Source organism: Dipteris shenzhenensis, chromosome 33 (assembly GCF_047967505.1).
Source record: "Dipteris shenzhenensis isolate YYH24624 ecotype China chromosome 33, Dip_SZ_1.0, whole genome shotgun sequence".
Lineage (NCBI taxonomy): Eukaryota > Viridiplantae > Streptophyta > Polypodiopsida > Gleicheniales > Dipteridaceae > Dipteris > Dipteris shenzhenensis.
Window position 1 is genome coordinate 17,907,795 of NC_141628.1, and position 14,635 is coordinate 17,922,429.

Genomic DNA, 14,635 nt, shown 5'->3' on the forward strand with positions numbered 1-14,635 from the left:
TCCAGCTACTTTCAATAGGATGATGGACTGCATTTTTCGACCTCATATAGGTACCTTCTTTGATGACATTCTTGTGTTCTCTATGTCAAAAAAGGAGCATAAAAGACATCTAGCCATAGTGTTCTAGCAACTCAGAGGTAACAAGCTCTTTATTAATGGAAAGAAAAGTCAATTCTGTTTTTATGGAATCCATTATCTTGGTCACATCATTTCCAAAGATGGCATACAGATGGATCCCGCAAAGATCAAAGCCATTCAAGAATGGCATAAATTGATAACAGAGCATGATGTGCGTAGTTTTTTAGGGCTTTGTTCCTACTACAAGAGATCCATCAAACACTTTGCTGATATTTCAGCCCCGTTGCATGATTTGACAAAGAAACTTGTAGTTTTCAGATAGGGATAGTGACAAAGCACACATTTCAACACTCTCAAGCTAAAGTAAACCACAGAGCCAATTCTCATTGTTCTCAATTTACACAAGCCCTTTGATGTGGACTGTCACACTTGTGGAGAGTGTGTCGGAGCTGCCACATGTGGTTGCCTACAAAAGTAGGAGATTGCAAGATGCCGAGAGACATATGGGGACTTATGAGAAAGAGATGTTGGAAGTAATTCATGCTCTTACTATCTGGAAACACTATCTTTTGGGAGCTGATTTCATAGGCAAGATAGATCATCAAAGCTCAGGTACCTTTTGACCCAAACCAAGCTCTCGGAAAACATTTGAGATGGACAAACTTTCTATCAATATTCCATTCTCAAATTGTCCATACCCCATGAGCACAGAATAGAGTGGCAGATGCTGTCACATGCACCCCTACACTTGGGTGTTGGCTACATCGACAAATGCTTAGTGGATCCCTTTATAGGTGATTTTGTCATATGTCGTGACCCCATCGTGATCCCTCAGTCCAGGGACAGTCAGACACAAGCTACGCAGGTCAATCTCCTAGCCTTAGGATCAGTAGTAAATAGCTTGTACCCACTAGAGAAATAGTTAGGATAGTCAAGTTCAGCCTAGGTTAGTAGTTAGGCAGCATTCTTAAAGGCCAGATCTAGGCAGTCAGCAATGGCTGACCGGTCAAAGGTTGACTGATCAAAAACCGCCCAATCAAAGGTTGACTGGTAAAAGGCTGCCCGGTCGACAGTTGACTGGTCAAAGGTTGATTGGGTCAAAGTCAAAGGCTGCTCGGTCAAAGGTTGACTGGTCAAAGGCTGCCCGATCAAAGGTTGACTCGTCAAAGGCTGCTCGGACAATGGTTGACTGATCAAAGGTTGATAGTCAAAGTCAAAGTCTGACCGGTCAAAAGCTTACCAGTTAAAGGGTGATTGGTCAACCTAACCAGCCTTATATAAAGGACTCCTTGAGGCCTTTTCAGGCATTCAGTCTTCAGCCTCTCCTCTAGCTTCAGTGCAACTCCCCTCCCAGCCCTAAGAGCAGCCCCTATGCACCCCAGATCTGGCCATGAACAGCAGCAGATCCTTAGCAGCTCAGATCAGCCACCTTTGGAAGGGGTCCACGCGGCACTTTAGCCAGGGTCTGGAGCAGCAAACAGAGGGAGATTTGAGTTCTATTTCATCAGCTCTTTGCAGTTTTCTTTTATAGTTTACAGTAGCTCCTTTTCAGCTCTCTTTCTCAGCTCCAAATCTCAGCTTTCTCTCAGTTTCTCAGCTCCATATCTCAGTCCTTGCATCTTTCCGTTCACCTCTCTCACTCACGCAGTAACCCTGCATGCCTGTGGACAGCGCAAGCCTCATCCTTAGCCTTGCACAGTGGTCTACATCATCCATGTGGACAGCATTGAGGCCTTGGTCAGTGGCTGGTCTGTTGCTCAGGTTTTGGGTTAGTTCAGGAGGTCACAGTGTCTCTTCAGAGCAGTGTTCCATGCGCTCTTGAAGAGTGTCATTTGTACTTTGAAGTTCTCCAAGCTTAAGGAAATTCTCCCCTATATTGGGGGAGGGGGCCCTCAATGGGTACAGAGACCCAATCGATTGTCGTCTCCATTACTCTAACCTTTATCTCTCTCTCCCCTCTCTGTGGTGTATAATTACGATTCCTCGCTAAAGGTTTAAAGAAGGTCTTGCTGTGATTAAACGATCAGATAACCGTTGCATGTTACATTGGTATTAGAGCTTCAGTCTACAATCTAGCTTGACTACCGCGAGTGTATTGAGTTGGACGAAGCAGAGAAGCAGCTTCAAGAAAAAGTGGAGTCAGGGCCTGAAGCAGTGAAAGACGTCTCAGATTTTGAAAAACTGCTCTTGGTTATGCGTGAAGAACACAAACATGAGGAGGCAATTCGACGCTCAAAAAAGACCCTAACCGAGCAGCAGCAGCATCTTGACCGAGAGGCCATGCTACTAAACACAAACAGACATTGGCTACTATGCAGGCAAGTTTGAGCGCAACAGTTCTAGTAGTCGCACCTGGGATCTTAGAGCGCTTTCCCGCGGAGGCTAGCAAGATAGTCTATGCAGGGCAAGGCATCTGCCACTCTATTGTGGACTCCTGATCTATTTAACCTCAACTAGCCATGCACTCTATCATAGTGTTTGCTTCATATACTCTATCATAAGAGGAATAATTTTATCTCAGACTGTCAAACCATCTATTTGAAATAGTGCTAATGCAGGAGTTTATATTAAGTTGTAAGTCACTACTTGAATTGCCACCTTAACGTAACTTGTAATCTTTGCTAAGGAAATTGCTACGTATCTCTTAATGCAAGAGCTGAGCTATCACTCGCTAACTAACCAGTCTTAGCAAGCATGAAGCATGGATTTGCAGGACAATGAGCTTGCCCAAAGTGGTGGTGGGGCACCTTCCCAAGAGCCCAGTATTGTAAATAGCACCCATCTTGTAATTGGTGGGACTTAGGGTCACACCCTTCCCAAGAGCCCAGCATTGTAATACTTGTGTGTGGCAAACTTGTTCATATCTTATGCATTTTGAGATTGGAGAGGCCACTATACTGAAATACCCCATACATGGTACTAATAATCTTGCATGCCTTTATAGTAGGAACAGTCATTATATAGGAATACCGCATAGTAAAAATTTATCCCTTCATACGTTTCTTCAAGCATTTTTAATACTTTTAGCCTAGATTTTCTTCAAGTGAATAAAAAATCACTTATGGATGTAAATTTATGTGAATTGGCATAAGAGAAATGCCTCTTTTGAACACAAGGTCTAGGGTTACATATTTTTAAAGACTCATGACTTTGTAGGCACTTATGTGCCAACATGGGTCGTCATCATTCTCAAGGGCCATGACCTTAGGTCAATGTTGACTCTTGCTTAACCCTATTCAATCATGTAGCAGTGCTTCTTGGCACAAAACCACACATGGGATAATAAGTCACTAAAGTGCATGCAGTTATATGTCAAATTATTAAGAAATTAACCAAAACTTCAATCAAGCATGGCGGTTTGGCCAAAATGAACCATATGGCTTCCCTCCTCTCGAGTTCATGCAAACGCTTACTCTACATAGTTTGAGCCCTTTAGCCCAAGTTTGACCACTTTAATCGATTTCAATAGAGGTTGTCCGAGACATTCCAAGTACTTTAATAATCCAATGGGTTATTACATGTGTTTCTTAGAATAGTACATAGCAGAGTTAAACAACGTGATTAAGCATAACCTAACACCCCCTTTAATCTTGGGTTGGGAGTATCTTCACATACTACAAGTATTACGCACAAGCATAATAATCATGGGCAATGACACTCTATTGTTCCTCCAAGCCAACCTCTGTGACAACGAGCTTGTATTCATAATGGGTTATTACATGTGTTTCTTAGAATAGTACATAGCAGAGTTAAACAACGTGATTCCTTTAATCTTGGGTTGGGAGTATCTTCACATACTGCAAGTATTACGCACAAGCATAATAATCATGGGCGATGACACTCTATTGTTCCTCCAAGCCAACCTCTGTGACAACGAGCTTGTATTCATAATCTCTCACGTGTGTTCCACCTGCATGCTATACACAAAGCCCACAAATCCCTAGATGATTCTACATGCCACATGTCATAATTCTAGGATCAATCCTTGGTGCACCATTTACCCCTCTCTTGGAGTATCATTACATTCCATTTGCCCCTAGGCAATTACACAATTTGATGCCCCTAGACCCCTGACCTTTAAAACCATCTAGTCAGTGTCGATTCGCCCTCACCAAAAACCTTGACATTGATTCCTTTGACCATAATTTTTTCACACTCTAAGTCTTTGACTACAGGGGAGTGTGCTAAGTTATCACCCTGATATTGTGGACACCCCTTTTTAAAATAGGGTCACACCCCTTCATGAAAAGGTACACCTATTCCAAGGGTCACACCCCTTAGAATAGGCACACCTTTTGGCACCAAGCACCCTACACAAGGGTACCTAAGAGGGCTAAAAAGGAAAACCAGCCCAATACCCAAGACCTAACCCAAGCCTAGTTAATTCTTAAAAGAATAGGCAAGGTAGCCTATAAGTTGGAATTACCACCGGGTTGTGAGGTGCACCCAGTGTTTCATGTTTCTTGTTTAAAGAAGTTTTTGCATCCAGGTGACTCATTAATCGAGGGTGTTGTCTTGTTTCAGGAGATAGAGAATAATGCAAGGCGCAAATCAACAAGAATCCTGGACCGAGGAACAATGCAAGTACACAATCAGAAGATACCCAAGGTGTTGGTTACATGGCATGGTCTACCTCTATCTAAGGCTACTTGGGAATCCGTGTACCAGATGCGAAGAGCATTCCCTGATTTCATCATCGAGGACGCCGATGCCTGAAGAGGAAAGGAATGTTATGCTCAAGCTGAGACAACATGGCCTCGGAAGAGTCGGTGGACATTTTCCTTTAGAGGACCAACTTTCGTATTAGATTTCATTGCGCTTCAAGTAGATTTTCAGCATGCATATCAGCTCCAGAACCCAAAGCAATGGGTATCAGCCCTTCAAAAACATCATCTGAAAGTGAAGTAGCTAGCATATTAAATTCGGTATGTGTATTTGCTGAATTTTCTGGAAAAGATTACATCTCTACTAACAAAGATCTTGCGAGCAACAGGATCATAGAGACGGTATCCTTTGCTTTCCGTGCTATACCTAACAAAAAAAAATTCGAGTGCTTTGCCTTTCAGCTTATGACGAAACTCTTTGGGCACATGGGGGGCATATGTAACACAACCAAAAACACAGAAATGATTCTCTGAAGGCTTCTTTCCATACCAAGCTTCATATGGTGTCATAGTTTTCAAAGCCTTCGTGGGAGCATGATTCAACACATAATTGGCACACATGAGACCTTCAAGCCAAAATTTGTGAGGCAATTTCTTACTCCGAAGCATGCATCTATCCATCTCCATGAGAGTGCAATTTTTCCTCTCAGCTGGAGGATTCTACTCAGGAGTAAGCCTCACTGTAAGCTGATGATGAATGCCCTTTTCCAGCAAATAAGCCTTAAATGCATGAGGAATATACTCCCCCCCTCTATCTGTGCGAAGTGTGTGTATCTTGAGCCTTGTCTCATTTTCAACTTTGGCAACAAAATGTCAAAAAATGGAGAAACAGATCAGATTTTGCCTTCAAACCATACACCCAAGTGTATCTTGAATAGTCATCAATAAATGTGACAAAATATAAGTAACCACCCAAGGCAGGAGTCCTCATGGGACCACACACAAGGTAGGTCTGTGCAGATTGGGACTTGGTACAAGTACCCGAACAAAAGTGGGTTTAAGAAGAAATACTAATTCTAGAAGGACAAGTCCACGTTTCGCCAGCAGCAGCAACTCTTGGTTAGTAAGTAAAGGGAGTGTCTCACAGCCTAGTGGCCAAGCCAAGCACGCGAAGCCAATTGAGACTCCTTCTAAACCAAGTTACACCATTGGGGTGAAAAGAAAAGTAAGTCCAATGGCAGCCCGAGCTTGGTCAAAATCTTCTTTGACTCCAGAGCAAAAAGAGAAGGCGAGAAGAGAAGGCTTGTGTTTTGGATGCCTTCAGCCTTATCAATGGAAAGATTGTCCACGAAACAAGGATCGTCAGATGGCTGAGATGGTGTGCGACGTGGAGATGGAGGAAAGTCCTGGAGCAAAACAGATGCATATTCAGCTAGCGGGATCTTCTCAAAGGTCAATACCTGTTTTGTTATGCGTGTCTATTGCTAAGTTAGTAAACAATGCACCTGATAATATCCTATCAAAGCTTGCAGTAACGGGGTATACAGCCTTTAGCTATACGGAGTTAATTAAGATGAAGGGGCAAGTGGCCACCAATCATGACGTCATTGTGTTGTTTGACTCAGCGTCAATGCGCAATGTAATTAACTTCAAGCTCGTAAAGAGGCTGAAATCAAAGAGTAGTCCATCTGACTGCGTATACAGTCAGGATGGCAAATGGAAGTTCAACTGAAGTATGGGACCAAAGGGTTACTCAGTTGGAACTTCAAATTTAGGACTATGCGGAGAAGCCTGATTTCGAAATGACCAAGCTTGCTCACGCAAATATGGCCCTGGGTAAGGCTTGGCATTTTAAGAAGAATCTAGCCATAGATTGGAAAAAAGCACATTTATTAGTTCAAGATGAACGATATGCTGTATGTCTTGCGAGGTGAAAAGGATTTGCCTCACGGACCGTTAGTTTCCGTAATGGAAGTTCAAAAAACTCAAGAAGAGTTTTTGTTTCTTTGTACAACATCGGTAGAGTCAATTGATGGTCCATCGGCTAGCACTGATGTTACCTAAGATGGGGAGATGGTCAAGCTGGCTGATCAGATTGCAGAGGAGTTCTCTCACTGTTTCAGGGATGAGTTGCCTTATGGGTTACCTCCAAAGCAGAATGTTCAGCATAAGGTTAAACTTATCTCGAGGCAGACCCGGTAAATAGGCCTCCCTATAGGTCAAGTTTTATTGAAGAAGCTAAGGTGCGAAGACAACTGAAGGAATACCTCAAGCTGAGGCAGATTCAGCCATGTTTCTCACCTTTTGCTTCGCCAATGATATTGAAGAAAAAGCCAGTCTGTATGTAAATAAAAAGAAAATTGTGCTGTGCATGGTAAGACTTGAATATTTAGAATTCATTATTACTCCTGATGGGGTGGAAATGGATCCAAAGAAAGTGGTTGCGATACTGATTGGCCTATCCCTCAGAGTTTGATCACTTTGCGATCATTTTTGGGATTTGTCCAATTTTATCAGAGACATATCAAAGGATATTCCAAGATAGTATCACCATTGACTGATTGACCTTAGATAAAGTACCTTTTATATGGCGACGACAGAATCAACAAGAAATTTTTAACGCCATAAAACAAGTTGTGGTCTTATGACCGGTGTTTAAAATAGTTGATCCTTAGAAACCGTTTTTCATAGAAACCGATGCAAGCGGTATTGCGGTAGAGCAATTCTTCTCCAAGGGGGAAGACCAATAGCCTTTGAAAGCAAGAAGCTTTCTCCCTCTCAACGAAATAAGCCAACTCATGATTTAGAGTTGTATGTTGTATGACGTTGTCCATGCTTTGAAAACATGGAGACATTATTTGTATGGTCCAGAGTTCTATGTTGATGTTGATCATGACACTCTTAAACATTTCTGTAAACAACCTGACTTGAGAGGCCGCCAAGCTAGGTGGGCAAAACTCATGCAGGAGTTTAACATGAATCGGTAGGCAGAACTCATGCGGGAGTTTAACATGACGATTCGGTACCGAAGAGGGAAGGAAAATAAAGTTGTTGATGCGTTGTCATGCATTATGCATAATATGAGTTTCACGGTATTGGAGAGTGCTCCAATGGCCGAGATTAGAGAAACTCCAAAGGTGGACAAGTTCGTTCACAACCTTTGGCCTAAGGCTTATGTGCCTAAACTTGGGAAAACGGATGACCTGGCATCCAGAAAAGGCCAAACTTATGCAAGATATACCATAGGGAATGGTATGCTGAAATGAAATGGCAAGGTAGTAGTCAGAATGATCTCAGGCTGAGAGTCATTCAATAGTGTCATGATAGCCCGTGTGCAGGACATCCAAGAGTCGAGAAGACGTATGATCTCGTGAAACGAGATTTTTTTGGCCAAAAATGGAAAAACATTTTCATGAATATGTGACAAGTTGTTTTTCATGTCAAGTGAGTAAGGCAGAGTAGGTGAAGTCGCCTGGACTTTTACAACCCTTGGAAATACCTGGGAGAGCATTTCCATGGACTTTATAGTGGGTCACCTACGACACAAGGTGGATATGATTCTATCCTTGTGGTGGCTAATCGTCTTACCAAGATGGCTCACTTCATTCTCACTAAGGAGTCTGTTGGTGCTCCACAAGTGGCGGATTTGTTTATTAAACATATATTTCGTCTGCATGGATTACCCAAATCCATAGTATTAGATAGGGATGTTAAATTTACCAATCATTTTTGGACTACGGTGTTTGAGGCACTAAGGACTGAGTTGGGAATGAGTAGTGGGAATAATTCTAAAACGGATGGTTAGACAGAAATAGTCAACCAAACTTTAGAGGATATGCTTAGAGCATATGTTTCATTGAGGCAACATACGTGGGACAAGTGGTTGCCATTACTAGAATTTGGCTACAATGATAGAAAACATTCCTCTACAGGAATGAGTTCGTTCGAGCTGAACTATGGTTATAGACCAGCAATTCTAACTACTGTTGGAATACCTCAGAAAGTGCCTAGAGGCGTGAACTATATGGTTGAGATGCGGGAGATGCTAGCACTTGTGAGAGCTAGCATCTGCCAAGCTATGGATAGAGCTAAGGCGTATGTGGATGAAAATAGATCCGTTAGAGAATTTAAGGAAGGCGAAAAAAAGTTTTTCTCAGAAGGATTTACAACAAGTCCCCGTTGTTCCACATGCCCCGATTCAGCCTCAAGCTGATTTAGTTCCTCCACAGGCAGTGGAAGATGCCGTTAGACAAGAAAGGACAGCAGCAAAATCCGTTCCACATTGGCTGCTCCAAACTCTCAAGGAGAGTAAACTTGATGCTTCTTTGCTTGGTAGAACTCGCACTTCAACCAGACATGAAGAGGGGACACATTTTGTTGATTCAGCCTTTGCTGGTACCTGATCCTTTTGAAGAGGCTAAGGATAATGTGCATTGGATGAAAGTCATGAAGGATGAGTTGCAATCCATTGATAAAAATCAAACCTGGAATCTTGTGGATTTGCCGCCAAGGACATGGCAATAGCAGATCTGATTGTAGTCATCCCGTAAGTAGGAGCAAATGTCTTCTCATAATCAATGCCCTTTTGTTGAGCATAGCCTTTTGCAACCAGCCTTCTTGTATCTGTCAATTGACCCATCTGGCTTTCTCATTACTTTGAAAACCCATTTAGTACCCCTATGGCATGCTGCTGCACATTTTGATTGGAATCTACATTAGTTGGATATAAAAACAGCTTTTCTTAATGGAGACTTATTGGAAGAGGTTTATGTTAAGCAACCTAGAGGCTTTGAGGCATTAGATAATGCACATAAAGTAAGCAAGATAACTAAAGCTTTGTATGGGCTGAAACACGCTCCACGTGCTTGGTACTCAAAGATTGATGCATTTTTACCACCAAGGGTATGATATTTTGGTCATCATTCTTTCTGCTCACAGGGTCCAATGAAGGAAAAATTGCAGATTTCAAGGCTAAGTTGAGAGCTACTTTTGACATGTCAGATTTGGGCATGCTTCATTTTTATTTGGGGATCCAGTTCAAGAAGGAAGATTGCAAGCCTACAGCCACTCCCATGGAGTCAAGGCTGAAGCTTACCATGTATGGTGGAGGTGAAGGAGTTGATGCCACACTTTACAGCCAGGCTGTTGGATGCCTCATTTATTTGCGCAATACTCGGCCTAATATTCAGTTTGCAGTTTCACAAGCAAGCAGACACCGTCAGCGAAGCAATTCACCGCTCCTCGAACCCATAAAAGAAAAGTGAATCCTAAACCATGCTCTTCAATCCTTGAATCAATTGATCAGAATCAGTTATGTGATCAAAGGACACTTTCAGCTATCCGCTCAAGTAAATTCATGGACAAAATCGGAACGTTCAACTGTGGAAATGCCGGCCAATATAATTTAATGCAGACGGTAGATGCCTTGAAACCATCATCACCAATAAGAAGGTATCGAACCGAAACAAGGCCTATCTCGAACCATAACCCCAACACTATAGTCAAATATGCTCTCTCTCCAATTGAACTGCTTAAGGCCCTCATTCCCTATTCTTGGAGTAAAAAGTGCAACCATTGCTTTCAACGTTTGTCTCCTGCAAGCAGCTGCATTATTGATCAAAGATTGCTCAATGTAGCATGATTCTCTCAAGTCTGCATTAAAAATGCATTACTTCCAAGTATGCATTTAACTATAGACCTCTCTTCCAAATCTTTCCATAGTTCCTTGGCTCTTTTTGGCAAAATCTATATGATGAACGAATTTCTCTTGAATTCTGTTTCCAAGAATAGTAGCTATTGATTTTTTGAGGCCCATTTTGTCTTCTCAGCTGCAATATGGTCTTCATATTTCCATCATACCTAAATGCGCTTCATAAAGGATAAGCTGCACCTTCTTCCACCACATGGAAACACACTTCGCAGTTGGCATCAATTCAGCAGCACTGTCCAGCTGCTCTCAGATTTATAGTAGCCATCTCCCTCACCATCCTAGCTTTGGTAAGATAGAAAGTTCAGGCTAGTGCAGGTTACAACATTCACCGCAACTCTGTATAGCCAAACTAATCTAGCCTACTTCTACAATCGGAAAAAACATGTACCGACCAAGTGATGAGGAATAGCCTGCCCACAATCGCATAAAAGAAGACAGGTGTGTATGGAAAAAGATTGCACAAATACAAGGACATGTCAGTACAGCTCTCAATTCTTATAACCTTAATTCAAAAAAATGCATCATGTCTGTAAGCAACTTGAAAAGGAAGCAATTAGAGATACTTGGAAGTTGAACAACCGCATGGCACCCTTTAATGCTACCCATGAACTCATTACCAATGTAGAACTTAAGACTTGGAATAATCAATGGTGAAAAAATACTTGGTCAGGATCATGGTAGCTAAGATGCGGCAGAAGATCTGCGCTACATGGCTCAATCACCGCATCACAATGGCCAAGATGTGGGACTGGCAACTACATCCATAGCCAATCTCATTGGTTATTTTGCTTCTAGTAGACTCCTTATTTTCTGTGTCACTTAGACAGGACTATTATCAAGGACATGTTCCGTCTAAGGAGACTCTCTTGTTTTCTTTGCAATGTTAGACAGGATTATTACGAATGATTGAAGTACACACGCTCTTTCCACAATAGCTGTTTCACTGGTTCTACACTTTCATATAAGCCCCACAAGAGAACACAACAGCTTGCGAGGTGTATGTAAACTTGACAGAACTATGAAGAATGATTGTAGCACACACGCTCTTTCCAGCATAGCTGTTTCAATGGTTCTACACTTTCATATAAGCCCCACAAGAGAACACAACAGCTTGCGAAGTGTATGTAAACTTGATTACAATCACACTTCCAAAATCGACACACGCCTTGCACCATACCATACAGAAAATTCTACAAGCCAAATCTGACCCGCATCGAGAAACTTCCATTTACTTCTTCAAATAAAATTTCTTTACAAGGAGCAGCAGCTACGGTGGGAGGCTGGACTGCATAGTTGCCATCAAAGTCACGAGCAATTAAAGGAGATATGCGTACCCGCAGCCCCCAAGGCAATTCCAAGCAATAGAAGGGCAGCAGTGTAAGGCACTCTCGTCCCTTTCAAAAGGTGCCGACAACAAAGTCCTAACACCAAGGAGACTCCCATAAACAAGATCACCAATTCTGGTTGACTGGATAGTGTATCCTTTAAGGCTCCGTCGTTAGTCGTTGGGGCAGCACTTGCAGCAGCCATGGCTGGTTCCGTGATGAACTGGGAAAAAACATTTACAAATTGTCAGCGTTAACCTTTTGAAACAATCATTCTGCAACATCCCGTGACACCTCCTTTTCAATCAACACATTGCGAGGCACAATTGGTCGAAGCTCCGCAACGGTTGACATAGAAGCGCTCCTAATAATGAACGCTGGTCGTTAGAGCGGTATGCCGTTGATGTCCAAAACTGTGGGCGTACGTGATCGCAACCGAGCGAATGATGAAAACAGTGCTTTCACTATGTACTTTGCGAAACAAGGTTCGATTTTCAACTCAGGTGGAGTTTTACATGTTCTCAATCTAAGGGAGCCAAATTTTGTAGCGACTTTAATTACAGAATTGTCGAGGGAAGAAGCGGCATGCAGCGCACCAAAATTATGCTGGCAGCCGTGCAAGGAGGGGTGGAACCACACGACAATATTATTTCAAGCCTGGATGATCCATCTTGAAAGTTCGCAAATTCGGATCGCAAATCAGGCAATGGCGAGACTAATAAAACGGCTAAACCCAGTGAAATTTTGTATGCACATTGCGCCTGCGTTGCTGATTGCCAATCATGATGCACCGAAGCACTCAACAACTCTTTGGAGCTGGGAACGATATACTAGAGCTGGAGGAATGATATATGTGTATGCAGTTCTGAATGCACGAAGTTAAGATTGCAGCTTTCCCAGTTGTGGAGGGGAATTGAGGAGGTTAGAAGAAAACGAATGCCAATCATGATGTAATGAAGCAATCAATAACTCTCCGGAGTTCGGAACGATATTCCAGAGCTGGAGGAATGAGATACATGTACGCAGTTCTGAGTGCACAAAATTACGATTTGGTGGAGGGGAAACTAGAAGGTTAGAAGGAACGGAAGAATTGCAGTTCTGAATACACCAAGTTAAGATTGCAGAATTTCCCGGCTGTGGAGGGGAAACGAGAAGGCTAGAAGGAAATGAAGGATTTGTTGTGCAATATACATGGATGGAGTTCTGAATGCACAAAGTTAAGATTGCAAAATTTCCCCTTTTCCGGAAACGAAGGATTTGTTGCGCAATATGCATGTAAACGCTTCTGAATGCAGATTGCAGAATTTCTCCTGTCCCAGTACGCATGTAAGCAGCAGTTCTGAACGCACAAAGTCAAGATTGCAGAATTTCTCCGTTGGCAGGTAAATGAGAAGAAGGAGACGAGGGACTTGTTGCGCAGCAAGCAGGAATACGGAGCAGCTGCGAATGCGCAAAGTAAAGGTTGCAGAATGTCTTTCCGCTTTAGCAGGAAAAAACGGATGTAGCAATCAAAGAAACGAGGGATGCAGCATTCAAAGCAAAAGAAGATTGGAGAATTTCTTTCCGCTGTCGAAGGAAACGAAGGATGTGAGGATGCGGAGAAGGCGATGGCAAGCTAAGGGGGGGGGGGGGGGAGACGGAAAAGCTAGAGAAGACGGAAAGCAAAGGGAGGGAGGGAGGGAGGGAGGGAGGAAACGTACCCGGAAGAGGAACTCGTGGCGATGGAGGGAGGGAGCAGCGATGGAGGAGATGATGGATGAGAGCAAGCAAATGGAATATTAGGGGGCGGGGCGGGGAGGGGAGGGGATGTTGACCGCCAAATGCCAAGGGAGCCGCCAAAATGGCTAGAGATTTAGCAAAGCGGAAAACTCTATTAAAAGAGTGCGTACGTACCAGGGCTCCGCCATAGCCATAGCAGCTGCTGCTGCTGCTGAGCCAAGGCCAAAACTCCTGCTTGTTTTCCAGCCATCGCCATAGCTCTCCCGCAGGCATGTCCCTCCTCTTGTTGTTGTTGCTGCTGTTTGCAAACAAACAGTTTCACTAGTGTCTTTTCTTTCTAGGTCATCGTCTCTTTTCTTTCTTCTCAAACATAATCTTCTTCCCTTTTTCTTTCCCGTCCTGCTCCTGCTCCTGTTGCCCCTCCTCGTTTCCCCTCCCTTCCTCCCACGTTTTTCATCTCTCCCTCTATCGCTCCTCTCTTCCATCGCTCCCCCTGCTTCCTTCCCCCTTCCCCGCTTCCATCGCTCCTCCCCTTCCTGCACGATTATTATTATTCATTCTATCAGCTCCATCTCTTCTTTCCTTTCCGCTTCTCCCCTTCCGGTAAGCTCCGTCGCTTCCTTCCTTCCTTCCTTCCTTCCTTCCTTCCTTCCTTTCTTTCTTTCTTTCTTTTTCTTTCTTTCTTTCTTTCTTTCTTTTTTCCTCCCTTTTGGACTGTTGCTTACCCTTCGCTTTTTCTGCTCTTGCTCTCGCTCCCCTTGGTTATTTTCAGCAGATAAAAAGGTAGGAGGATGACAACATGGATGCACGCGTACGATTCGGGAATCGACTGGAATTACAGGGATGTGTCGCGTACGATTCGGGAATCGGAGATCCCCTCTGCAACAAACCTCCGCCCTTTTCTTTCACTTGGTTGATCTTTGTTACAGCAATTGCCGCTTCATACACATTATTTGGTAACTTTATCGATTTTGTAAAAAGGCATGAGGGGGACATACTTCGAAATAAAGGCTTGGCAAATTCTTAGCCATTATTGCAGTAAGAAGTATATTAAATGCCTACTACTTGGATGGAGCTTTTGCTTTTTTTTATTTTAATAAAGCCGACTTGTATTAGGGGGGAGGTTAAGCCCCAGGGAGGAAGACCTAGATACAAAACCAAAACAAAAGATGGCCCAGCTAAAGGGCAACCACCCAAGG

General features: G+C 43.1%; 1 protein-coding gene across 5 annotated transcripts in view; it reads right to left on the minus strand.

Annotated features, from left to right (window-relative positions):
* LOC147879774 (sodium/hydrogen exchanger 8-like) overlaps positions 1 to 13,852 on the minus strand; it is a 147,893-nt gene extending 134,041 nt beyond the window's left edge. For 4 of the 5 annotated variants that reach the window (XR_015540686.1, XR_015540685.1, XR_015540684.1 and 1 more), the window contains exons 1-2: positions 13,611 to 13,852; positions 11,727 to 11,940 (exon numbers count right to left, since the gene is read on the minus strand). Coding sequence is in view for 1 of the 5 variants with exons in the window: in XM_087372112.1 (XP_087228238.1) it covers positions 11,727 to 11,940; positions 13,611 to 13,709 (313 nt within the window). In the remaining 4 variants the exon portion in view is untranslated. Of the gene's footprint in view, positions 1 to 11,726; positions 11,941 to 13,417; positions 13,475 to 13,610 lie in introns of those variants that run through there. The other variant, XR_015540687.1, reaches the window with a different exon arrangement.
* Between the last annotated feature and the right edge of the window lie 783 nt (positions 13,853 to 14,635).